Genomic DNA, 27,369 nt, shown 5'->3' on the forward strand with positions numbered 1-27,369 from the left:
TGACACTTTTAGCAAAAGTCAGAACAGTACGGGTTAAAGACTTGTAGACAAAAACATGGGGAAACATTGCATTATATTGGACTGAATGACATTTTAAATATTAAACATGGGCAATAAAAATAAAAGTAGGTGATTACCTCAAGTGAAGGAGTTTCTGGACAGCAGAGAAAACAAACAATCCAGAAAGTGAAGAGAAATTCTGAGGGATAGGAAACAGTGTATCTTATACGGGATTACTATCTAAAAAAGTAAGGGAAAAGCAAACTTACTACTAAGATGGTTATTCTTTAAACCAAATTAGGGAAAAACACAGTATATGCAAACGTAAGGTATCAAATGTAAAGGCATTATTATTATGTTTAGGAAATACTAGAAAAATCAGAGAAACTCTTACTCAAGCTCAAGAACTTAAGACAAGTTCATTAATTTCTGTATTTAATGCCCTTAAAAATCTTATATGCACCAGCAGCTCATCATCATAAATTTAACTTTTGTAAATTCAGTAGTCTTTGGAACACTGAAAAAGAAAGGACTTAAAATCAGCCTGTAATCTTCAGTGAACGAGGTGTATTCTTTTTTAAAGATTTATTTATTTACTTGAAAGTCAGAAAGGGGTGAGGGAAAGAGAGAAAAGTACACAGAGAGGCAGGGAGAGAGAGAGAAAGAGAACCCATTCACTGGTTCACTCCCCAGATGGCTGCGGTGGCGGGAGCCGGGTCGCTTGAAACCCCAGATCCAGGATCTTTTTGTTCGGGTTTCTCACATGGGTGCAGGGCCCAAGGACTTGGACGATCTTCCGTGGCTTTCCCAAGCACATTAGCAGAGGGCTGGATGGAAGGTGGACAGCTGGGACTTGAACTGCTGCCCAATGGGATGCCAGTACACCAGATGGGATGGCTTTATCCACTGTTCCTCAGTGCCAGCATTAACAGGTGTATTCTTGTTCCAGTCAAGGTCAGGCCTTCATCGAGGTGTTTTAAATGTCAATCTAAAGCAAAAATAGAAAAATGTTTATTTTTCTTTTTACGTACACACATATAGAATTCGTTGCATATAAAACAAAACGACAAATTCATATATATTAAAAAGCATACTGAATATAACCCCCAGAAATTAATCTATGCATCTATAACCATCAGTACTCTGACAAACAAGCTAAAATGAATGCCTGGAAAAAATACAATCTCTTCAACAAATGGTGTTTGGAAAATCGGATCTACAGATGTAGAAGCACAAAACATGACCCTAACTTTATTATAAAAATCAACTGGTAGCATATTGAGTATCTACGATCTGATAAAATTACTCCTCCAAGTAGTAGGGACAGACATCAGTGGAAATTCTGCTAGACCTTCTCACAGGTAAAGACTTCTTGGAAAAGACCCCAGAGGCACAGGGAATAAAGGCAAAAACTGACAAATGGGATTACATCAAGCTCTTACAATGAAACACTCAACAATCATGAGGCAACCGACAGATGGGAGAAAATATTTCAAACTCTGTAACTCATAAAGTCTTAATATCCAGAATCCATGAGAAGCTCAAGAAACTCATCAACAATAAAACCTACAGTCTAGTTACAAAATGATCAAAGGACACGAATGGGATTTTTTCAAAGGATGAAAGGCAAATGTTCAACAAATGCATGAGAAAATTGTTCAGGATCCATTAGCTATCAGGGAACTGCACATGAAAACCATTTGTTGGAATGGCTATCATCCAAAAAGTAAAAAACAATAAATGCTAATGAGGATGTGGGGCAAAGATACCCCAGCTATTTGTCAGAATACAGGCTAGTACAATGATATGGAAGACAGTGTGGAGATTTCTCAGAAATCTGAAAATAGATCTACCATATCACACAGACATCCCACTCTTGAAGTGTTACAGAGAGAAAATTAAACCAGTATATGGAGGAGTTATTCTTATCTCCATGCTTACTGTAGATCTTTTCACAATAGCTAAGACATGGAATGAACCTAGATGTTCATCAACTGATGATCAGATAAAAGAAACGTGGTATACATACACTGTGGAATACTACTCAGTAGGTGAGGTAGAATGATTCATTTCACAGGTTTATTTATTTATTTGAAAGCACACAGAGAGAGAGGGAGAGGCAGAGAGCTCTACCCACGGATTCACTTCCTAGATGTCTGCAACTTAACACGATTGCATCAGGCTAAAGCCAGAATCCAGGACATCCATTTGAGTTTCCCATGAGTGACAGGGGTCTAAGCACCTGGGTCATCTGTTGCTTTTCCCAGGTCATGAGCAGGGGGCTGGATCTGAAGTGCAGCAGCTGAAGCAGAAGCTGGTGCCTATATGGGATGTTGCTGTTACATGTGATGTTTTTGCCCAATGTGTCACCATCACGGCCACTCCTGTAGTGTCTTGAACAATCTTTACCATTTTTACTGTGACATGCATTACAAAGCTGTAAATGTAGGTTATCTTTTCTCTGAAAATATTTATGTTAATTTATGCAGTTTTTCCTTAGTTCCACGTATATATCATTATTATTGCCAACAATAAAAAAGCTATTGCTAGACCATACAGTCATAATTAAGAAATTGATGGGCTGGTGCAATAGTCGAACTGGCTAACCCTCCCCCTGCAAACACCGGCATACCAGGTGGGCACCAGTTCATATCCCGGTTGCTCCATTTCCCATCTAGTTCCCCACTTATGGCCTGGGAATGGAGTGGAGGATGACCCATACCTCGGGACCCTGCATCATGTGGGAGACCTCAAAGAGGTTTCTGGTGTCCTGGCTTCAGATGGGCTCAACTCCAGCCATTGTGGTCACTTTGGGAGTGAACCAGAAGATGGAAAATCTTTCTGTCTCTCCTTCTTTCTGTAACTCTGCCTTTCCAATAAAGAAATATATCTTTAAAAAAAGAAGTTGGCTCATATTTATAAAAAGCTATTTTAGATTCTTAATATTGATATATGTGTTTATAAACATGGATTCATATAGACAGAGGTGTTTGCACAATTTCTTTCTAATGGTGCAAGAACTTAAAAAATTTATTATACTGAACCTCACTCACCTTGTGGGTTATAAATTCTTGTTTTCTTTTTCTGTTTCTCTTATAATGGCACCTTACATTCCAGAAATAGGAAGAGATTTAGACATGGAAATTAGAGACATTAAAACCATGTGACTCATTAGAACTTAAAAAAACGAAGACAATAGTTACCAGGGAAAAAACAGATTTCCCTCAAAATGTCTGTGAACCGACTAAGATAATGTCCACAGTTAGGACAGCAAGCAAATAGGATTTAAGGACCTAGAAAGCCTTTCTGATCCCTTGAATATGTGGACTGACGCAGCATCAGAATCCTTGGAGTTGAATAAGCAAGGCAAGCCCTTCTTATAAGGGAAAGACAGATTTCTGGAGTAAGGCCACTCGGAGCCAGGGGTGTGCCATCCCTCGGATATAATCAGTGCATTGGCACTAAACGTAAGTTGGAGAGCCAAAAAGGAAAACACTACATAAAGAGAAATAAAGCTCATCCTGTAGACATAATAAATTTCCACAGGTTGAATATATGGAAATCTAAAGCTTTTAGACTTTCAGGAGAAGTATAATACATACTGAGTTCAAGAAAAGAAAGTGAAAGGAAGTGGAAATGAAAAGGTTACATAGGTCAGGTTGCAAAGCTATAGATGCACACGATTAGCCTGTTTAAACATTTAAAGTGCAAAATGAAGGTCGTAAGTAAACTGAACTATGCCTGTGAATGGGATCTGTACCAAGTAGATTTTATCTGCTTTTGCCACAAGATAAACATCTTAAAATGAGCAATCTTGTGAGATGTGGCTATACTAATTTTCTTCAGCTTAGCAACCTTTTTATTTTCTGCATTTTTCCAATACTATCATCTGCAATCATGAAGTACATACAACAAAATTTAGTTTTTAAAAGACAATATCTAAATGGTTTCTTATGGTAGTTTTTAAGAAAATCAAATTCTATTTTAACAAATTGAGCACAAGTCAAGACATTCTGATGCATAGTTCTTTGCAACTCTGCCCAAAATAATGTTATAAAAATTACATTCGTAAATGAATTGTAAAAGCATCCAAAATAATAATTAACATAACAAAATTAATTTGCAGGAAACATTAATAGGAATCTTAAGTAAAGAGCCTGCCTAATATTGCAAATCTTCTATATCCTCTGAGAATGGCTTTCAGTTCATCCCTGCCTTTCTTTTCCTGTAAACGCGTCGTAAGCTTCCTGCGACCAGTGTCTAGAATCTTCCCAGTGTTAAACCTGATGCCTCAGGCTCGGTTCTCTTCCCTGGTCCACCTCTGCGAGTTGCAGATGCTCAAAGCAGTCACTGACCTGAAGAATTCAGCGGGTCCAGATCATCTGACTTGGCGGAAGAATTCATCTCCTGGTACTGAACTTGGTGAACAAACTGTTCTCCTCTTGAGAAAACTGAAAACAGAGCTGTTAGGTGAGGGAGCAGGAGACCATTCCCTAGGGCAAACTCAATGGGCCTTAATTCATGTGATCAGTTTCAACCTGGCCTCCTACCAAGCTTTTTCATTATGTCACACACACACACACACACACGGTGCAAGTCTAAACATTTCCTATTGACATTAAACAGCCACATTTTCCCATCAAGGAAGTCAGCAATCATCTTGCGAGCTACTAGTGTTTTTTTTTAATCTCTCTAAAAACTTTCCTATTCCCTTATTTCTTAGTCTAGTTAAAGGCCTTTTTCAATCTTTCAGCTGAATTATTCCAAAATGCTATTCCTGGCAGTTCCTGCTTTGATCTTTCATCCATTGTGGTCCCAAAAGATCTTTCTAGAGATAGCCTGGCTGTTTCAGTCCCCTGTGGACTGCTCTAGTGACTAAGGATCTTGCTTGGTGGAAAGGAGAATCACATCACTGGCTCCTTCCCTCTTACTCAGCCTCAGCAGCTTCTCTCCTTGCGCTCTACAAAACAACCAAAGTGCTGTCCTCTCGGCTTTTCCATGCTTGCACAGGTCCCTCCATCTCCCTAGAATTCCCCTCTTTCCAGGGCTTGAGCTTTTATCTTCAAAATTGGGCTCAAAAGCCTTAGAAGCCTCCCATAAACTCCTTCCCCTTTCACGAGTCATTCGCTTCTCTGTGCCTCTTTGGCTTTGGAGTCAATTGGAAGTGAATTGTTACATTGTAGATGATTGGCCTGTACAGACACCTCTTGTGTGAGGATGACAACACTGCACCAACCATTTCCATGTCATCCGCGTCTAGCCTCTCCTAGCACTTGACCGTACAACGGAACCGGTAACCAGGGCGTTACGCAGGAGCGATAGAGCCAGTACAGAACTCAGTGCCTCCCAAGATCCCTTTCTCTTCTTGAAATTCTGGTTCCTCTACTGAGAAACTGCCCCAATTCCTACTTTCTGTCCATGTGACATGCAGGCTGATATGTTTAAATGATTATGATTGTTATCTTTAATCCCCTCAAGTAGACCTGTTAGAGACCAGAGTTTGCTCAGACCTGTAAGCTGCTGTATTCGCCTTCGGTTTTGAGCCCGCGAGAGGAATGCAACAAGAACCGCCAACAGGACGACCCCCAGGATCCCAAATGCTATAAGAAATGGATGACCTACACAGAATTAAAAAATCAAGAGAGATGATAATGCCTGGGCTTAAAGATCTGGGTTCTAATTGTTTTTAAAAGTCAGAGATGAAATCGCTGAAATAAATCGCCAGTCTTCAGGCTTCTTCTGATCCCAAGTCTCTGAACAAGAAGGATTCTAAGTAAAGCTTCAAGTTAGCAAATCCCATGACATACCTGTGTTTCTTAATGATCCTTGGGTATCTGAAATTCCTGCAGGGAAAAAAGAAAGATGCTTATTTCTGCATAAAGAAAACATAGCTGTTTGATCTCAATATCTTTTTAATGAAGTAAACTACTCCCAAACTGAAACTAGACTCTCCTTGCCTTCCTCCAAGTACTACGTATAGGTTACTTACTTTTCCTCAATGAAGGCCAATATATGAAACTACTTTAAGAAGTTTATAGAAAAACAGACTTATAAGTCTGGGGCTGGCAATATGGTGTTCTGGGAAAAACCATCGCCTGCGACACGGGCATCCCAGGTGGGCACCAGTTTGAATTGTGGCTGCTTCACTTCTGATCCAACTTGCTAACAGTCTGAGAAAGCACCAGATGCCAGTGGCTCATGGAGCAGAGTGGCAACAGTCTGAGAAAGCAGGCAAAAATGTCTTGGGTGTTTGGACGCTTATTACCCACTTGGGAAACCTGAAGGAAACTCCTGGCTCCAGGCTTCAGCCTGGGTCAGTTGTGGCTGTTGAGGCCTTTTGGGAGTAAACCAGAGTATGGAAGATCTCTCTCTTTGTAATTCCTTCAAATAAAAATTAAAAAAAAAAAATGGGCTCTGCACAGTAGCCTAGCGGCTAAAGTTCTAGCCTTGCATACACCAGGATCCCATATAGGTGCTGGTTCTAATCCCGGCAGCCCCGCTTCCCATCCAACTCCCTGCTTGTGGCCTGGGAAAACAGTTAAGGATGGCCTAAAGCCTTAGGACTCTGCAGCTGTGTGGGAGACCTGGAAGAGCTCCTGGCTCCTGGATCCTGGCTTCGGATTGGCTCAGCTCCAGTCGTAGCGGTCACTTGGGGAGTGGATCATTGGATGGAAGGTTTTTTTCTCTGTCTCTCCTCCTCTCTGTATATCTGACTTTGCAATGAAAATAAATAAATCTTAAAATATTTTTAAATTTAGAAAAGATCAGTTTATTTTGGTGCAAAATGATTTTAAGCCTGCCCCATAATATGTGTTTTCTATGAGATTTTTGAAGACCCTTCCTAGGACACATAACTTTTAAATCATTTTTTTTCCAGACACAAATATTGTGATTCACTCCCCACTGGATCATTGTTGATTACATCCAAGTTTTACATACAGTGCCTCTGTGTCCTCCCCCCATGTCCTCCCCCACCTTCCAGCTTCTTGGTACTCACTTGGGTGACACTTCACAGCAGCATCTTCCTTGTGCCCACAGTCACTGTGTCCCCAAGGTCTGGCCGGACAGTCCCACAAAAAGGACTCATTTCCTTTACACTTCACTTCATTGAGCCATATGGGTCCAGTCCCTGGACCAAACGCTGCTTCCTTCATCGCCTCCAATGCGGTGCCACAGCCCAGCTGACGACATACCACCTGAGCGTCCGTGATGTCCCAGGAGTCATCACACACTGTCCCCCAGGAGCCTCCATGCCAGACCTCAACGCGCCCAGAGCAGCTGTTGGCTCCTCCCTGAAGTCTCATCTTGTCTGAGGAAGCAGAGACATCTGGGTTATTCTGAGAAGACAGAAGCTTCTAAAAACTTCACGCATGTTTTAAAATTTATATTTTATGAAAACTATCTTCCATGAATACAGACAGGAAGGAATTTCAGGCTCCTCAATGGACTTGGACCACAACAGGCTGTTGTAGTCAACTGGGGAGTGAACCTGCAAATGGAAAATCTCTCTTTTCTCTCTGACTCACTTTCTCTGTCATTTTCTCTGTGATATAGGTAATGTCAAATAAATTAACATGGTACATGTAGAAGGTTAAGTTCCCTGAAATGAAAATCAGCCTGGAAAAATTACCTGGTAGATAGAAATCTTACTTTGTAACAAACATAGAATGGAGAAACGCCTTAGATTTAATCTCTAGGACTGCTCTGCTTATTCTAGTAGTGTATCAGGATAATATTTAGAAGAAAATGGAAAAAGATAAGGCAGGCCATTCAATAGTCAAAATTGGAATTATACGTTCTCTGTTCATTTGTTCACACAGAAAGCTGACAGGTAACATTTTCACATAGAGTATAGGCTGGGCATGAGATTCTTTGCAATAATAATCATTTTTCTTAAATGTAGATAACCAGGCCAAATGAAGTAACAGCAACTGTAGCACCAGGCGGAATAGCCATTACCGGTGTGAGAACAGCAAAATGAGGCTGAAGGAGCCGTATCAGAGGGTGACCTGGGAAAGCCGTGGAGGAGCTTCAGAGGGAATTTGTCCTTAGGACAATGAGTACTCACTGTCGCAAGTGATCCAAGCCTCCTCCGAGGGGCTGGCCAGTCTCTGTGTCCATGGAGACGATGGACACTCCCACAAGGCGCTAGGTCCCTCAGGACACTGGACATTGTCCACCCACAAGCGCCTGGACGGTGTCTTGTCTGAAGACGCGGGGTCCATGCTTCCCTTGTCTGCGCAGCCCAGCTGCCTGCATACAACTCCCAGAGTGGTGGCAGACACGTCCTTTCTCCCAACGCTGCCCCAAGCGCCACTGTAAAAAACTTCCAGGCGTCCTCTACAGGTATCCTTGCTGTTTGCGCTGGTCAGTCTTAGCGACATGAACTCTGGGGTGAGAGAATGAGGGGTGAATATCAAATGATTACAGCTGCAAGAACTGTGGTGTGGGAAGAAGGTCCGCATGCCAGTATTGAGAAGAAAATACAAATGGATTTGACAGTGTTATCTTGGAATTTTTTGGGTAAACTTATTTATTTATTTAAAAATTAATTTATTTTTATTGGAAAGGCAGATTTGCAGAGAAAAGCAGAGACAAAAAGATCCTCCATCCATTGGCTCACCCCTTCCATCTCCTCAAATGGCTGCAACGGTGGGAGCTGAGCTGATCCAAAGCCAGGATCCAGGAGCCTCCTCCAGGTCTCCCACACAGGCGCAAGGTCCCATGGCTTTGGGCTATCCTCCATCCTTTCCTAGATCATAAGCAGGGAGCCGAAAGGGAAATGGAACATCCAGGACACAAACTGGAGTCTGTATGTGATCCTGGTGCTTGAAGGTGGAGAATTAGCCAAGTCCTGTAAATTTATTTTTACATGCCAAATTAGTCTGTATCCTTTTTATTAAAAGCAGAGTTTTTGTTGCAAAACACAATTAAAAGGGGTCACTGCTATGGTGTTGCAGGCTAATCTTCCTCTTGCAGCACCCACATCCCATATGGGCACCAGTTCAAGTCCTAGATGATCCATTTCTGATCCAGCCCCCTGCTAATGTGCCTGGGAAAGCAGCGTGGATGGCCCAAGTTCTTGGCACCCTTTACCCAAGTGGGAGACCCGGAAGAAGCTCCTGGCACCTGGCTTCAAATTGGCTTAGCTTCAGCGATTGTGGCCATTTGGGAAGTAAACCAGATGTTGGAAGACCTCTCTCTGCCTCTTTTTCTCTCTGTAATTCTTTCAAATAAAAATAAAATGAATCTTTCAAAAAAATATTTTGAAAACTAATGGTATTATTTTGGTGTTGGAAGTACTTTAGACCATAGACGAATAGCAGGACTTTTAGGTTAGCCAGTATGAATATGCATCTAATGTTTAAATTACTAAGATTTAAATTGTACAGTAGTTTTTGAAATATCTTCTTACTGTCTTTTTTTAAGCAGGTTGTGAGCTCTAATAAAAGATGTAAAATGTGAAATAAAAGAGAATTAGTGATTCTGTATTATTTAAATTGAAGACTCCCTCCCTGGCTCCTGATCTGAGCATAGTGCACTATGCCAGCCACCAGCAGTGCTTGGGTACCTGCTGAGTGGTTGAGTTGATTTGTGTAAAATACAGAGTTTGCTACATCCATACCTTACAGTTTTCTAGTCTTGCGTTTTGGACAAAGTTTTCTGTATGTGATCATCGGTGATTGTAAGTTGCTTTGTAGATTTAATCAAAAGCATGGTAGTGTTTCAATTTTCTAGTTTGGATTTACTCCCTAAGCTATTGTGGCTTTAACCTTAAGAATCTTAGCTGTTCTCCTTTGCTTTCTGACAACACACGCAGGTGCATGTGTTTGTTTGCATTGACACACACATTGTATAAACATCAAACCGTGTGTTTAGCAAATGTGTCACGTCAAACATGCCTCACTTCTTTGCATGTTCTTTTCTCATCTGGCAACTGTCTTTGATAAAATTCAGTGCATCAAAGACACTAAAGCCAATATACCAAGTATATGAAACAAGAGAAGTGGCTTCTATTGGTCATTTTTGTTCCTTGGCAAATAAGTCTCCTTTATCGGCCATGAACAATAACCTGGCCATGATAATTACTTTTTCTCTTAGAATGATAGGCTGAGTGTATTTGTCTCTTTCAATCCACTTTTTAATCAATAAAGTAATTAGGAGTGCTGTCCATCAAATCTTCATACAATATCCAGTTCCAAATTTATCTTTAGAAGAACTTCATTGTTAACTTTGTTGTTATTTTTAGGATATGCAAGCCTACTTCCAGATTCTTTCTTTATGGTATTATACTACCTGGCACACGAGGCAGTACTTATCCAGCGTATTTCTGGAATTCTGACTCTTACTGTAATTTCCTTTGGACTCAGTTTTCAGGGAACTCTTTCAAGATAATCTGTCAGGACCGTTGCCCACCTCAGTCCTTTTATGCACCTGTAAACTAGAGGTTATGTGTAGAACATACCTGAGCAGATAACTCCTGCATCCTCCTTATGCCTGCAGTTATGTCTCTCCCAGCCATGGGAACGGCAGTGCCAAATGTGGGACTCTTCTCCACTGCAGCTCATTTCATCCAGCCAGATAGGACCTGTTCCTTCACCAAAGTAAGCCGACACAGTGGCATTCACAGCCGTACCACAGCCCAGCTGCTTGCACACCACATGGGCGTCATTCAGGTCCCAGCTGTCATCACAGATGGTGCCCCAGGAACCATCACGATAGATCTCTACTCTCCCAGCACAGCGTCCTCCACCATTTGCCAGGCGAAGTTGACCACTCCCTGGGGAGAGCAACAAAAAGCTTCATTAAATGCGTCCATAAATGCAGAGATCATTTTTGTAGAATGGTTTCTGATTCTCACCTATGCAGGTATTGTTTTCTGGACTGGTAGAGCTGTTGGGGTCCAAAGAAGACAAATTGCATGGAGGTAGTGTCTGGGACTGATTTCCTGCAAAGACCCAACATGTTGAGTCAGCCAAAAGACAAGAAGTTAGGGGGGAGTTAGGGAGCTCTGACGGAGTGTTAAGTGAGTGAGTGATGAGGAAGCATTGCTTTAGAGAGGAAGGTGAATTAGTCAATGTGGCTGGGGATGAACTGGATGCTTTGGGAAGAGTTTGGCACGAAATGTGCTTACATAGCAATGACGTCTATGAAAATTAAGTTCACTTGCCCTCCAAAATGACAAATGAGATGAATATGCTGACATACTTGTCATGATTCCGTCTCGTTGACCATTCCCTGACATTGTTCTCTCCATCTGGTTCTTAACACATATCACACGGGAGAAGCTCAGCTCTTCATCCCCTTACCTGAGCAGATGACAGAGGCCACTTGCCCTTCTGAACACAGCGATGCCCCCAGAGCAGTTACAGGGCAATCTCCCAAGTGCTGCTCCAGCCCAGTGCAGTGGAACTTGTGCCTCCAGACCTGACCACTTCCTTTCCCAAAATGTGCTCTTTCTGGGGTTGAGAGGGCAACTCCACATTTGAGCTGCTGGCAGAGGACATGGGCATCTTCCATATCCCAATGAGAACTGCAGAGGGGTCTCCAAGCCCCAAGCACTTTGAGCTCCACTCTTCCCTCGCAGGACGACTTGCCGTTCACCAAGCGAACTTCTATGTACCCTGGAAGGAGACAGGGCTTTAGAAAAGGTGGCTGTGACTCCCTGGCCCTGCCCCTTCACAGTGTCAGAGCAGACTGGAGTTGTTCTCTGGATCTCACTTGAGCAAATTACTCCAACATCCCTGTTGTGGCTGCAGATCCCATCTGAGCGGGGTGCTACAGGGCAGAGTGAAAGATGCGACTCGTCCCCTTGACATTGGTATTCTTCAGCCCAGATCTGTCCATTTCCTTCTCCAAAGTGAGCTCCCCCCAGGATAGAGACAGCTGTGCCACACTGTAATTCTTTGCAAAGCACGTTGGCAGCTTCCAGAGTGAAGTCGGAATCACAGACGGTGCCCCAGGTGTCACCTTGCTTCACTTCCACACGACCCGAGCAGGGAACATCCCCTCCAACCAGCCTGGGTTCTTTGTGGCCTGCAAAACATAACATGACCGTGAGAGATGACATCATTTCTAGACTTTTCTCCATGCCAGGGTATGGAAGGAAGAGAAGAGCTGGAAAGGAGGCCAAGGGGGCAGAAATGGCTTTTCGAATGTGTTTCTCCCTACTTTTCTGCCCAGACTTGGGCGTGGTGAATTCCCAACCTTCTTGTTCTCTTTGGATCTAAACATCTGGGAGACTTGCATACCTTACTTTTGGCAGCTAATCATTCCCACAAGCAATGCTACTACTAAGTGGGAGGAAATGTTTGCAAGGTATGTGTCTGACAGGCAGATCACCAGAATGATTTAGGAGCTCAAAGAATTCAATAGTAGGGGCTTCCCCGTTGAACTTGACTGGACAATAAGATGCTGGACTCTATGTTTGGTATATGCTTGCAATGAGGGAATCTCAGCTAAACTTGAACTGTGGTGATGCAACAAGGTGGAGGAATCCACCATGGGGGGAGGGTTTGGGGAGGGGTGGGGAGAATCCCAGTACCTATGAAACTGTGTCACATAATAATTACTGAATAAAAAAATTAATGAATAAAAAAAATAGTAGGGGCTTCCATGGTGGCATGTCAGGCTAATCCTCTGTGGTGGTACTGGCATCATATGGGCACCAGTTCATCTTCCCAGCTGCTCCACTTCTGATCCCGCTCCCTGTTTGTGGCCTGAAAAGCAGCACAGGTCGGCTCAAGTTCCTGGGCTCCTGCACTCATGTGGAAGACCTGGAAGTAGCTCCTGAGTCCTCGCTTTAGACTGGTACAGCTCTGGCTGTTGTAGGCATTTGGGGGCTGCCAACGTGCTTTACAAAGAATTACAGTGAAATCTTGTCAGCAATTTGGATGACACTGGAGTCATCGTGGTAAGTGACATAAGTCAAGCACAGAAGGACGAGGACTGCATGAACTCACTCATATGTGGAGTTCAAGAAAAAGTTGTCTCACAAAAGTTAAAAGTGCAAGAGTGGTTACCAGATACTTGAGAGAGAATCGGGTGGGAAAGGAGGGCAAAGTTTGCTTAACAAACCAAAATAAGAGTGAGACACTCTGAGGTTCTATTTCATAGTAGGATGACTACAGAGAACATTAAAGTATTGTGCATTTCTCTAGTAAAATTAGAACATAGGATTTTGAAATGTTGAAATATTTGAGGGAATATTCATATTGACCTTGGCTGTACACTATACGGCATATTCATACATCAAAATATCACATGGCATAGCTCGTAGATATGCACACTTTAATGTATCTGTTCACAACAAATACGTAAATGAAAGCAACTTTAAAAATAGACACATGATAAGTACTAATTCCTTGGCATATTTTCAACTACTCCATGCCATTACGATATTAAAAGGAACAGTTAGCTGTGACTGTAGGTCATCAGTCACAGGATAATCTCTACCTCAGAATAAGAGAGTATCTGTTCATGAGTTACAGCATGCAGCTGTAGGTTAACCGAATGCTAGACCTGGAATCTAAAATGCTTGTATCGATAAATAAGTAAAAATCGTAATTCACTACACATCCCTTTCAAAAAAGTAAGAACAATGAAGAAGCAGATCTTTTGAAAGTCAGAATTAAATGAATAGGAAAAGAAATTCTAATACATTTGAAAAAAATTAAAATAGCCTCATGCTGATTCCTTACAAAAATAGGCTTAACTGAAAGAAATCAAAGGCATAAATAAAGTTGCACAATTATTACAAGAGATTTATCAGCGTGGCAATTTTAAAAATCCTTTCAAAATGTTCCCATGAAAGGCATCTTCAAGTTCTACCTTACAAGTTTCAATCCTTTGACTCTTAAATCTTTGTGATTTAAAAAATTCAAAAGCCGAAGAAGCCAAAACACACACACCTTTATCCAACGTGGTGAGAAAGATACTAATCATAGACACTAGTATTTCTTGGGAGTTTTAAGAATACTACTGGATAGTTACACTGTTAGGATCAAACTTTTTAGCAAATTGATAAAACACCTTACCTGAGCAAGTGATTTCGGCGTCTCTATAGGGACAGGAAATTCCACCCCACTGCCAATTGGTGCAATCCCAAAGGGAGGTTTCATTCCCAACACAGCTGTTGATAATTAGCCATGTGTCTGTTGCCTTCGGTTTGGAATACACCTGGTAGGATTTTTTGAGTGCAGATCCACATCCCAGGTGCCTGCACACTATGTTGGCATTTTCCATGTACCAGCCACTGTTAGAACACACCTTCCCTACACGTTTCTGAATTTCCACCTCCACTGTTCCAGCACAGCGACTACCTCCACCTACAAGTCTCAGCTCCAGGTCTGTGCCATCTGCAAAAAGAAACGTCAACTGAGGATGTACATATTCTCAAAGGGTATTTTTAGGGGGTCTAACACCTCAGATACTAGAAATGATGGATTACTTATCTTCTGACTTACAAGGAAACAACAAGTACAGATTATGAATTTGATTAGAAAAGAAGGAAGCTCCTAAAAATTGTCCAGACAAGCATGAGCAATTCAGCCAGCAGAGTTCCATGGAATGTTGTCCCTGAGCAAGGTGGATTTCGAATTTGAGGTGTAGCAATTTTAAGAAGTAGTACAGAGAAGCGAGTTGGATCACTCTCCACATTGGCTGGATAAGAACCTAACAGGAATTCTTCATGACTTTATGTGAATTTCCACTTTGTCAGGTTTGCTTGTATCATGCCTGTTTTTACTCCTAAAGAACTCAGCTCCTCCCTCCTCTGCTTTTCATTTTGTTTTGACTTACCTGAGCATGTCACACCAGCATCCTCAGAGTGACTGCAAAAATGCTTCCCCCAGTCTTGGAGTCTACAATACCAGAGTTCAGACTCATTCCCTTGACAGGAAACATTGTCAAGCCAAATGGGTCCAGAACCCTCACTGGCATTCACTCGACCAGTGGTGGCTATGGCGGTTGGACATCCCAGCTGCTTGCAAACCACAGCAGCATTCTTCCTGTTCCAGCCATCATCACATACTGTCCCCCATTCTCCTTGGAATTTCACTTCTAATCTTCCAGAACATCTAGTGGGTCCATCTGCCAGCATCAGGCTCAGATTTGCTCCATCTGTAACAGGGACACACAACAATCCAGAAATAAGAAAACACGAATATGGATGCCCATGAGCAGCTCAACCCAAGATGAGCTACAGAAAAGGGGAGATGAAGACAGCCATGGACTATTAACTCTGAAAATCATTAAAGATGAAAAGAGGTGTGGTTCAGGTGCTGGATTCAAGTGCTTAAAAATGAAACAGGACTTCTCCATACAGAACACGTGCTGCAGGAAGCATTCTTAGCATGAAGTTTGGCTGCTTAGTTTTTGTTTACATACCTGCTTGTCTGACAGTTGCAGTTTCAAAGCAATTGTTTCGTTTTTATTGCTAAAATGCATTAGCATATGGTTTGACGGTGTCCATATACTCCAGCTTGCTTCCGTATCGACCACACTTTGCCTCTGACTTTATACTACTCAATTTCTCTTATTTTTCTTCTTCCCTTGGGAGCACATCCGTAATTTAAACGCAGAGACAAACAGAAACGAGCCCTCACTGTTACCTCTTTTGCCTGCTGCATTCAATATTCATAAAGAACAGACCTCAGTTCTGAAAACTATCCCATGATAAAATCAACCAGTTGTTCAGTCTGGAGGTTTCAATCCCACTTTCTTGTGGTGATTCTTCGGTATGTGTAGGGAAGCACTGAGCGTAAACATAGTGACTGGAGGTCTAGGTAAATTTTGAAAGATAAAGAAGAATGGAAGGAAATACACCAAGCTGATTTGTGCCCTAATCCCCCCCCCCTTTTTTTTTTTTTTTTTGAGCGAACACAAGCCATTTCTCCCGTAGAAATCCTTTTATTTATAGCTTAGTCTTACTATCCAATGAGAACGAGAAAGCTAACTCAAGAAATGGAGGAAGAGGGAAATGGCCTTTAGAGTGGCAGTTAATGTACAAGTTTAGATCCGTGTGTCCTCATATTGGAGTACTGGGTTTGATACCCAGACAGAACTCCTGGCTCCAGCTTGCTGAGTCTCTTGGAAGCAGTGGTGATTTCATTTTGGGAAGTGAACCAGAAGATGGGAACCCCCTTTTCTCAAACAATTAAAAGAAAAGTCTCAGTGGAGAAAAAGATAAACCCAGATGACATTGTTTAAACACCAGAAGCCACCTGTAATCTCTGCCTTTCTCAGATTTTTTTTTGGGGGGGGGATTAATATTCTCTTACTTTTAAATAAGTTTGAATTGAATTTCCTTCTCTTGGTGAGGTTGAAGGAAGGAGGGAAGAAAGTATGGGGGGGGAGAGAGAGAGAGAGAGAGAGAGAGAGAGAGAGAGAAGGAGAAACAGGTTAGGATAGGGACATTTTCCCACTATATTTCCTAATAGTTCTTTGAAGCTCAAGACACAACGTGTGTCTTTCAAACTGAAAAATGAAGTGAAAAAGAAATAGTGGTACCCTGCTCACAGACTCATCTCCATATCCTCCGATCTAAACGTGGAACACAGTGTACGCTCACACTGTGACCTTACTATGGATATGATTTTAGTACGAAAACAAAATGTAGGCTTTCTAATTTGAGTTTCTATCATTTGATTGTTAGTTTGCACTAATGATTTGGATGGATTGGATTAATGGGGCTAGGCAGGAGACTCGTCAGTTAGATCAAGGAGTCTTCTGCTCTTAAAAGTCACCCAGAGAACAAACTTTCCTGGCCTAGCCGCTCTTCCCTCTCCTTTTCTTCTTGGACTTTTCTCACCTTGATTATGATCAGAACTAAAACCCCACATGAAATGGATCAGCTAAGACAGACAATGGTGAAAGGACGAACCATGAACTCTGCCAAAGTGCCAGTTCAGGTGAGGCTCTTGGAGAGCGGAGGACCTCTGGCCTGTTTAATGTTATTGTCTGTTTTAGGGCAGGCTGACCATGGTAACTTTCACTTTGTCTGCTGAGATATTATTGCTTTTTTAATTAACAGATTACTACCAGTGACTACCCTGCTCCTGTGCACGTAGCATGCTTCTCACTCTGCTCTTGTGCACATACCATGATTTTTTTGTAAATTCATTTTAACTATAAAAACCCTGTTTTCCTTCCTCTACTTCCCCTAGGTGCGCTATCTTATGAGATAGTTGCCGGCCTGCTTTATTATAAATTCATTTTCCTTGAAAGGTTGAAGACTCTGCATTCTGACTTACAATACCAAGTGAGGCAATAATGGAGGTGGCAATGGAAACCGATTTCATTCTGTTGAAAAGAGTTGAAGCTCTTCAGGCTCTGACCTCTGTGCTTTGTCCTCTGCAGAGCAGAGCAGGCCCTCGAGTCCTTACCTAAGCAAATCACTCCAGCGTCCTCAGCGTGATCACAGTTATGTCTTCCCCAACCCCTGTGCTTGCAGTTCCAGAGAGCTGACTCATTTCCATGGCATACGAGATCATCAAACCAGATTGGCCCAGAACCTTCTCCAAAACCCGCTGAAGCAGAGAAACTGAGAGCACTTCCACATTGAAGTTGTTTGCAAACCACAGTGGCATGCTCTTTGGTGAAGCCATCATCACACACTGTTCCCCACTGGCCTTGGAATTTGACCTCTATTCGTCCTGAGCACCGGTTTCCTCCATTGGTCAGCCTCAACTCCAAATTGGATCCATCTAAGGCAGAGAAAAGACCAGAGTTCAGAAGCGATATTCTTTCAGAAGTGACTTCAGAAAATAAGGATCCTCTGAGCATTTAGGAGTTGATGCTGTAAATAAAATGAATCCTTAAAATATACTCCATATGTAAGAGAACTGTAGCCCATAAGATCTGGTTGACAATGCAGATATAGACTTTATTCTGCTTATACTTAGCAAGAAAAACATTTTGCAGGTTGCAGTTTTTTAACTGCTTGCTCTGTCTTGTTTTCTTTCGTGACTAACACAGAAGTAAATACTCTTGTACAGAGATGGATAGATTTGAGTCCAATTGCTTATTTTCAACAAGTAAAATGAAAAGAAATAGTCAGATGCAGCAAAACAGCACAAACAACAAGCCCATCACTTTTTTGTTTCTTGATTCACAAAATGAATCGTCAGTTACTGGACAAAAGGGTAATAAATTGTGGGTCAGTACATTCCATTAATATGTCACTGGGAGCTGGGATAAGGAATTATTTTAGATAGCTGGAACTCCTTATATAAGAATAGGAAGTTATAATGGACTACTTAATATAAAAGTGAAGTCAGGCAGGCACTTCCTCACTGACCAATGTCCAGGTTCTCTCTTTTTAAAAAAGTAATAATAACTTCTAGTTTAAAATTTATCATAGGGCAGGCATTTAGCCTAGAGGTTAAGATGCTGGGTAAGCGTCCCTTGTTCCACACTGGAGTGCCTGGGTTCAATCGCTCTGGCTCCTGACTCTAGCTTCCTGCTAACACAGACCCTGAGAGGCAGCAGATGACGGGTCAAATAATGGGGCTCCTTCCACCCATACTGGAGATCTGAATTGGGTTCCCTGCCCTCAGTTTTGGCTCTGGCCTAGCCCCAGCCATTGCAGATGCCATATCCAGTACCTGAATCAAGTTCAATCTTCATAATAATTTATTGAGGAGATGGAGGTTTAGAAGAATTAGAGAGGCAGTTAAAGTCACAGAGCTGGTAAGTGCCTGGCTGACGCTCCTTATGAAACACTCGCCTGTAACAGTTACCTGCAGGACTGAGTGCCATTGTCCTGTCTGGACACTTAGCAGTCCAGCAGCACTGACCTCATCTGGAAGTTGGCAAAGTGCAGACTGAGGCTCTGCAGTTTAAAAAAATCAGCATGAATGGTTTGCATGTTAATACATGAGAAGCTGTGGACCCACAGCTTTATTCTCTCTGCTCTTGTAAGTCATAATCTTGAAAAGGGGATCAGAAGCTTTCCCACACCTTCATTCATTCAGCAGGTGTGTAGATCATCTATCATGGTGTGGGGAGTCTCTGCTGCCTTCCAACAGTTTGCCTTGACATTGTGTATGAAGGCTCTGCTGACTCTGCTTCCTCCTTCATTCTAGTCCTGTGTGGTTTATCTACTTTGAAATGCCTGTGTCTAGGCCACTGCTGCATGCTGTCCTGACTGGACATGCCATACTCTATGTTTCTGCTCATGTGTTTGGTCTGGGGTAGATTCTGTCACAACAGAGCCTTTTCAAACCCTTTAAAAAACAACATGGAAGGCTGGCATTGTAGTGCAGTAGGTTTGGATGACTCAAGGATTTGAACCCATGTCATCTTTGTAGGAAACTCAGATGGAGTTCCAGGCTTCAGCCTCTTCCAGTCCTAGCCGTTGTAGTCATTGGAGAAGTGAACCAGCTGGTGGAAGATTTCTCTGTCTCCCCTCTACGTAATTATTTTTCTTTTAAAAAATATTTACTTATTTATATGAAAGACAGCTACAGAGAGAGAAGGTGAGACACAGAGAGATCTTTCATTTGCTGGTTCACTCCCCACATGGTCACAAGGGCATGGAGTGAGCCAGGCAGAAGCTGGAAGATTTTTCCAGGTCCTCCATGCGGGTGACAGTGGCTGAGACACTTGGTCCATTCTCTGCTGCTTTCTCAGGCACATTAACAGGGAACTGAATTTGGAATGAAGCAGCTGGGACACAAGCTGGTACCCATAAGGGATGCCGGTATTGAAGGTGACATTGTTACCTGGTATGCCATGATGTCAACCCCAACTCTTCCTTTCAAATAAAACAAATAATTCTTGAAAAAAATTATATGAGCTTTGTCAGGTGTTTATCTGGTATTCTAGCAACGGATTAAGTAATTTTATACATGGTCTAGATTATTTACAGAAAAATGGTTTCTTCTAGTTTTTAATCCATCTACACATATTTTTCTCATCAAGAATTTCATATTGATACTTTGGTTTGTATTCTTACCTGAGCAAGTTACTCCGGCATCTTGTTTGTGGGTACAATTGTGCTTTCCCCAACCATCATGCTTGCAATTCCAAATGGCTGATTCATTTCCTCTGCAGGAAACATGGTCCATCCAAATGCGGCCAGTACCTGCGGTGGAATTAGCCCACCCGGGGGCTGTGATGGCAGTGGGACACCCAAGCTGTCTACAGATCACAGAGACTTCCTCCATGCCCCAGTCATTGTTGCACACCGTTCCCCATTCTTCCTGGACTTTGATTTCCACTCTCCCGCTACATGCGTTTTCACCAGCCGTTAGCCTCAGCTGCTTCTCTGGTTCTCCTGCAACGATGGGTTAAGACAGAATTGGATGAGGTGACAAAGATAGTTTTTTAGGCTATTTATGTATCTTTCAAAGTCATCTTGGCTTCAAATGAAGAAATGTTGTATAATCAGCAAAACCAAGTAATACATTACTATGAAATGTCTTTATTTTATGGCTAGATATTCTTCATGGTGGAATTCTATGAACTCACTATGGATAATTTTCCAGTTCAATAAGATGAATGGAATGAGCTAGCCAAGTTTCTCTCAAATCCCAAAATTGATAGAAAGATGGCAGATAGAGGATTTAGGAAATGAAAAGATGAGTTTCAAGAAAAATAATACTTATTTGACATGCATGTGAAAACCAGCATGATTTTTAAAATCTGAGACTCTTCAGGTTAAACGGAAATTGAGATGGCAACAGTTGCATATTCCCTCTGTGAAATAAACTCCTCGGAACTCTGCCCCAAAAGATGTCAACTGCCTCTTTGGCATCATTTTGATTTAACTTAGGAGCAAAGCCTGGCTTCCTTCAATATACGAAAAGATAAAAGTTGGCATTTGGGTTAAGATGCTTTAAAAATTTCTTTTAACCCAGTAGTTCTGAGATATTACCTTCTCTATAGTTATCCTTGCTTTTCAGCTAGTTATTACTATTATTTTTTTAATATCAGTTTCCCCTGAGAATTCACCTTGTTTTGTGAGGGAAGCCATGCATAAGTTCTTGTTGTCTGCTTTTTAATAACATCTATGCCATTGAATTAGATTCAGTATGTTAGTGTTTAGATGCTACTCAGCTCTCAGCGGTATTATTTGTTTTTTAATGATTATTTTTCAGTGTGGGCTCTTGAGTAAATTTGGCAAAGTACTTACCAAGAGAACTGGCAGTGAAGGAGACACTGAGGAGTGAGACCAGAGCAAGAGTGAAGGGATGCAAGTGGATAAAATCTCTTCTAAAATCTGTGGGAAGAAAGGGCAGGGGAGAAGGCAAGTGTAGTCTTCCTCCAGGAGACTCTGGAGAAGGTAGAGAGCTTCAGAGGTCTGAGAACAACAAAGAATGCCAACCCAGAGGGAAAATCTTTCTTGCTCAAAGAAAGGAAAAGGTACACGACAAGATCCTGTAGTCTCAGTGCAAATGCTTAGCAAATGTTTGCGTTTACGGGCAAGCAAGGAGTGCGGATTTAGAAGAAATATGGGGTGGAACCCAGAATTCCAAGGACAAGCCGTAAAACCTGGAAAGCTGGAAAGGCACCAATGAAACAGCAGTGAGCATTTCCCCTTAGAGCCAGTTACAGGGCAGGTTTTCTGAGATTCCTGTATTCCCACTCTGCCTGCAGTTTCAGCTACTGACATCCCATCTGTGTATCTACCTGAGCCACTCTACAGAGGTAAGTTCTGAAGAGGGGTGCATTATGTCTGTTACAACCGTGGTGACTTCATCCCTTCATCCATAGCTGGCACTGTACCTGCTTAGTGGCAGCTGAGCAATGAAGTAAATGCTGCTATCTGAAAAACCCCCCAAATTGGATCCCTTCATCGAAAACATTCTTTAGTGTTGGTAACAATCCATTTTTTTTATTTCTCTAACTCAACACTAAAAGAAAGAACACTAAATTATTTCCACATGTTCATATAAATTATGAAGTAGATTTCAACTCAAGTTGTCACTCTAAATTTCTTCTAAATAATCAACTTTTAACCATCAATGACTTTCATGTTCAGTATAGTTCAGTTAACTAATTCTTGGCTTAATTTCATTTCAGCAGCTTTATGATTGATGGAAACTCCAATCCCTTCCTTAAATCTTCACATTTAATGTATAATACATCAAAAATACTACCTTCTAAGCATGGTGGTCCTTTTCTGTTTTATTATTTCTTGATACCAAACACTTATAAATTTTATTTTTTGACTGACAGAATAGTTCTATACTGCTAAGAGTGTATATAAAATAAGAGATTTTACCAATAGATCCAGAGTCTTCAAGTAGTCCCATTCTGAGCTTGCCTAGTCCAAAGTTATGGCATTGAAATGATTCCTAGATCTTGTATCATTCCGTGGAAGTGTTCTCTCAAGAACTGAACTACTGTGAATTAAAGAAAAAAAAAAAACCAAAACACCCGTCACATAAATACAAAGGCTATATAATGGCGGAGGAGGGGTTAACCCAAAAAGGGAAGTCATTGGAAGAGCTTTGGCTTCCGTTCGTGCTTGTGTTTTCTTCAATATGGGACATGAAACACCCAGAGGAAATTGAGAAACACTTCCCAGTGATTTACAGAGCTTAAGCGGAAATATTAATATTGTGTTGCACTGAATATTTTTAAATGTTTGAACTTGATTTTGAACTGTTAGACATACGAAAACCGAATACTTATTATATAATTAAATGATGCAAAACTAAAGGAAAACAGCCAAAACACAATTAATGTTTTATCATTAGATTCACAATGATCACTTCCATAAATGTTCTAGAGCTGAGACCAGGAATGGGGGATTCCATGCAAGCCTCCAGTGCGGTGGCAGAGATTGTCACTTGAGTCATCACTGCCGCCTCCAGCTCTGTCCTGGCAGGATGTCACAATGAAGAGCCACAGATGGACTCAAACTAAGTGCTCCAGTGCAGGAGAAAGGCACCCTGACCACTAGACTAAATGCTCACTCCACCTCATGAGTTATTGCACATGGGTTGTGTATAGAAAACATATGTGTTTCTTTTCCAACAAGTGGAGAACCCCAATAAAATCAATGATGACAATTACTGATGACAAAAAGGGTGAGCAAAAAATGACCAAAACATTGCTTTAGCTCAAAGAGCTCAGATTCTAGTAAGGGAAACCACGTAACAGTAGTAAGGAGCATAGGTTCAAAGAATGGGACAAAAACTAAAGGAAAAAGTGATTGATCTTCACAGAAATAGGTATAAGCAATCAGAAAACTTCATGAAGAGAGGCATACAAAGTGTTAAAAGACAAACTTTTGAATTTTAAAATTTGAACAACTACTAATAGGCAATCATGGCATAAACACAGAGCCACTAGAAAAATTTCATGGAAAGTGCATATTATGAATAAAAAGAATGAGTGGATTTAAGCAAAAATAACCTGTTTTCTTCCCCCTAAAGATGTACTTAATTTTATTGGAAAGGCAGAAATGACAAAGGGAAGGAGAGACAGAGAAAAATACCTTCGATCCACTGGTTCACTCCTCAAATGGCCAGAATGGCCAGAGCTTAGCTGATCTGAAGCCAGGAGCCAGTAACTTCTTCTGGGTCTCCCTCATGGGTTCAGGATCCCAACGCTTTGAGTCATCCTCTCATGCTGTCCTACATGCTCACCAGTGGCAATCATGCTCCAGCAGGGGATCTTCCTGCAGCCCCTCTACCAGGTTTGTCTACTCTCTCCCTAGTCTCATGTGTGCTGATTGGGTGCTGTGGCCCAGTCTGGTATCTATGGTCTGCCTCACCTGGACATTTGCCAGTGGGTGCTGTAGCCTGGTCAGGCCTGGCCCACTCCTAGTTCCAGCCCAGCCAGCCCCAAGTCCCGGATGTCACGTGGATGCAATTCACTGAGCCAGGAGTGAGTTTGCTCCCAGCTTACTGCATGCACAATTCCATCCCACAGCCTTTACCTCCTTACACAAAATGGCGCCCAATGCAGCTCTGGTGTGGGTCTGGACTCTAAAATCCATTCTGTTCCTGTACTGCCTGTTTGGGGTCTGCTGCTTTGTCTCTGCTCCTGGTTGAATCAAACAAATCAGCAGGATCGGTTCACTACCTGAGCACCCAGTGAATGTCCCTTCCCACTTGGTTGCTGGTGAAGCGCTGGCTGCTGGTGGAGCTCAGATGGCTGCTTGCTAACTAACACTGCGGTATCTGATCGTTGCAATACCATGCTGTTGTCTCTGCTGCTTTCCTGTGTCTGTCAGTCTCCAGGTGCCCCTCTGCCATTGGCCTGTCTTTTTTTTTTTTTTTTAATTTCCTGAAATGTGCCTTCTCTGCTTCACCCTGGCTAATGATTCTCCATCTGTTTAAATATGCCCTTATCCTATTCAGCCATCTTGATTCTAGTATATTTTATTTAACTTTCTCAATCAAACAATTATTTATCACATCACTGAGAAAAATACAGGCTTAGAGTAACTGGCACCTACAGATATTGTCACCCACACTTTTTTTCTGGATTCTGCTCCTGATTGCAGATTCCTGCCATTGCAGACCCTGGGAGGCAGTGGGGATGCCTGAGCTTGTTTAGCTCTTGACACTCACAAATGCATGGATTGCATTGCCATCTCCTGGCACATCCCCAGCTCAGTCCCACGCATGAGAAGTCAATTCATGGGTGGAATCTCCATCTTTCTGTCCTCATATAACTAAATCACATGAAATGAACTTCTCGGGGAAGAAGTTATAAATGATGACATTCCAAAACACCAAATGAAAGAAACCAGTGCCCTTAGTTTCCTTTTTCTTCAGTGATTAAAATTATTAGTTTAAAATAACCACATACAATCATAAAATGTCTTTCGTAGACCTCTAGATAACTGCAAAGTAAAATCTTGTAACAGATAAAGAAAATGACCTGGCTGTATACTGCTTACAAGAGCCTCATTTCTCTTATAAAAACTCATTTCTTTTTAAAGATTTTATTTACTTTTATTGGAAAGGCAGATATACACAGAGAGAAGGGGAGAGACAGAGAGAGAGAGATCTTCTGTCCACTGGTTCACTCCTCAAGTAACTGCAATGGCTGGAGCTGAGCCAATTTGAAGCCAGGAGCCAGGAGCTTCTTTTGGATCTCCCACGTGGGTGCAGGATCTCAAGGCTTTGAGTTGCATTCTACTGCTTTCCCAGGCCACAAGCAAGGAACTGGTTGGGAAGTAGAGTAGCTAGGACACAAACCAGCACCCATATGGATTCTGGTGCATACAAGGTGAGGTCTGTAGCCACTGGCTACTGCTATGGGCCCAAGAATTCAGTGCTTTTTATAAAAGGTGGAATAGATGTTCCATCAAAATAGAAAGCAACTAAAACAGGAGTATCTTTGTTCACATCAGATAAAGCAGAGTTTAAGCTTAAAACTGTGGAAATGGAAAAGAGGGTCATTATATAATCATAAAGAAGCCAATTAAGCAAGAAGGCTTAACAATTGTAAAAATATGTGCATTCAATATTGTAACATCAAAACACATATATTTTAGTAAAGCTAGAGATACATGGTAATAAAGAATAGTGTAGTAATAAAACATTCCACTTTCCTCAATGTATAGATTGTAGAGAAAACTAACAAAAACATATAATTTCAATTTGCACTCTAGTTAGATCAAATGGAGCCCACAGAAATCTAGAGAAAATTTCACCCAGATTTTATGTTCCTCAACTGCATATGGAACATTCTCCAGGATAATTCAAATAATTTCTAATAAACTTAAGATCTAAGGGATGACTCAAAGCCTTGGGACCCTGCACTTACATGTGAGGCCCAGAAGAAGCTCCTGGCTCCTGGCTTTGGATTGGCCACTTGGGGAGTGGAAAATCTTTCTCTCTGTCTTTCCTTCTCTCTATAAATCTGCCTTTTCAATAACAATAAATCTTTTAAAAATGCCAGGAACTGATGACATTGTTGAATTTTATAAATAATTTTAAGAAGAACTAACACTAGTTCTTCTAAAGCTAATCCACAACGTTGAAGAGAAACAAGTTTTTCAGAGTCTATTCTCTTAGGCCAGCATTATTCTGAAATTAAAACCAAACTACAACTTAAGAACAAAAACAACAAAAGCTATAGGCCAATATCCAAGATGAATATAAATAAAAATGCTTCAGAAAATGGTGATCTACTAAACACAATAGCACATTAAACATTAAAAGGATCAGTAATGAGCAAGGCAGTTGTTCTAATGAGGAAGATGCTGGTGTAGCACTCACATCCCAATTTAGAGCAACTGGTCTCCAGTGATAACTTCAGGTTCCGATTCCAGATTTGTGCTTCTGTTTACCCTAGAGACACATCCGAAGGGGAGATCTGAATTGAGTTTCTGGCTCCTAACTTTCACTTCATCCAAGCTTGACCATTCTGCGCATTAGGGAGTGAACCAATAGATAGCAGGTCACTTTATCTCACTCAAGTAGTTTTAGGAGATAAAAAGATCTTCTATCCATTGTCTTATTCCTCAAATGGCTATAGTGAGCAGAGCTGGGCCAGGTTGAAGCTGGAGCCTAGAGCTCCATCTTGGTCTGCCATATGGGTTCAGGGGCCCAAATACTTTTAGCATCTTTCTCAGCATTCCCAGATACATTAGCAGAAAGCTGAGTCAGAATTGGAGCAGCTGGGACTGGAGCCAGAGCTCGGATGGGACCCTGGGTTTGCAGATGGCATCTTAACTCTCTGTGCCACAATGTCACTCGCCTTAAATAATTTTTATAAAGATTATTTACCATAATGAATTGGGATTCACCCAAAAAATGCAAGGATGGTTTAATACATATAAATCAATAACCATGGCATATCACATTAGTAGAATGAAGGATAATACAGTCATTTTAATACACATAGAGAAAGAATTCAACAAAATTTCATCTCTTTGTGACAAATCTTAATAAATTATGCATAGAAGGAAGGGATATCAGCATAATAAGGGTTCTCTATGACAAACATGCAGTTGATATATTAAATGTGGAAAAGCTGAAAATTTTTTCTATAAGATTTAGAACAAGATGAGGATGTTCATCATTGCTGTTCAACAACTGCCACAAGTCCCAGGCAGCATAAGGAGGCAAAGGAAAGAAAAAGAACAAAGTTAAATCACCTTTGCTTGCAGATAATTTTATCTTGTCTACAGAAAACCCTATAGGGAATGAAATGGCCACTCGGATCTGATTGCTGTTTTTAACTGGTGTTTATGCTTGCCGGAGACTGTGCAGCAAATATCAGCAGCCCGAGGAGTGGGACGGGTCTGCACTGAGTGTTTTGGGAACACACTAGGGTGATCTTCATGCAAAGCAACAGTTGACCAAGGCCTTAGCTGGGAATGTGAGCAGGAGGGAAGGGAGACTGGGCAGTACTGCTGAACTCCCACATCTGCATTGCAATATTAGAGAACTTTGT

General features: G+C 41.6%; 1 protein-coding gene across 2 annotated transcripts; it reads right to left on the reverse strand.

The window, feature by feature from the left end:
• Window positions 1–726: 726 nt before the first annotated feature.
• CD163 (CD163 molecule) lies at window positions 727–22,366 on the reverse strand. Of its 2 annotated transcripts, XM_036497366.2 has the most exons (17): window positions 22,229–22,366; window positions 21,137–21,223; window positions 19,958–20,278; window positions 17,385–17,705; window positions 14,800–15,120; window positions 14,037–14,357; window positions 11,722–12,036; window positions 11,310–11,624; window positions 10,862–10,948; window positions 10,466–10,780; window positions 8,069–8,389; window positions 6,998–7,309; window positions 5,808–5,843; window positions 5,511–5,618; window positions 4,356–4,451; window positions 3,054–3,105; window positions 727–988 (listed from the first exon to the last, which is right to left on the reverse strand). In XM_036497366.2, the coding sequence occupies exons 1-16, from the start codon at window positions 22,257–22,259 to the stop codon at window positions 3,062–3,064; spliced, it is 3,351 nt and encodes a 1,116-aa protein (XP_036353259.2). In that variant the 5' UTR covers window positions 22,260–22,366; the 3' UTR covers window positions 727–988; window positions 3,054–3,061. The 2 variants fall into 2 exon arrangements, with proteins under 2 accessions (XP_036353259.2, XP_058511903.1); XM_058655920.1 differs by lacking the exon at window positions 3,054–3,105.
• Between the last annotated feature and the right edge of the window lie 5,003 nt (window positions 22,367–27,369).

Source organism: Ochotona princeps, chromosome 27 (genome assembly GCF_030435755.1).
Source record: "Ochotona princeps isolate mOchPri1 chromosome 27, mOchPri1.hap1, whole genome shotgun sequence".
Lineage (NCBI taxonomy): Eukaryota > Metazoa > Chordata > Mammalia > Lagomorpha > Ochotonidae > Ochotona > Ochotona princeps.

Excerpts from the sequence above, each read along its gene's own strand:
- CD163 (XM_036497366.2), bottom strand. The coding sequence starts at position 22,259 with ATGGGACTACTTGAAGACTCTGGATCTATTG. Across the intron at positions 15,121-17,384 it reads CGCTGGAGTGATTTGCTTAG|ATGGAGCAAATCTGAGCCTG; the intron begins GTAAGGACTCGA and ends TCCCTGTTACAG. Across the intron at positions 8,390-10,465 it reads TGCAGGAGTTATCTGCTCAG|AGTTCATGTCGCTAAGACTG; the intron begins GTATGTTCTACA and ends CTCTCACCCCAG.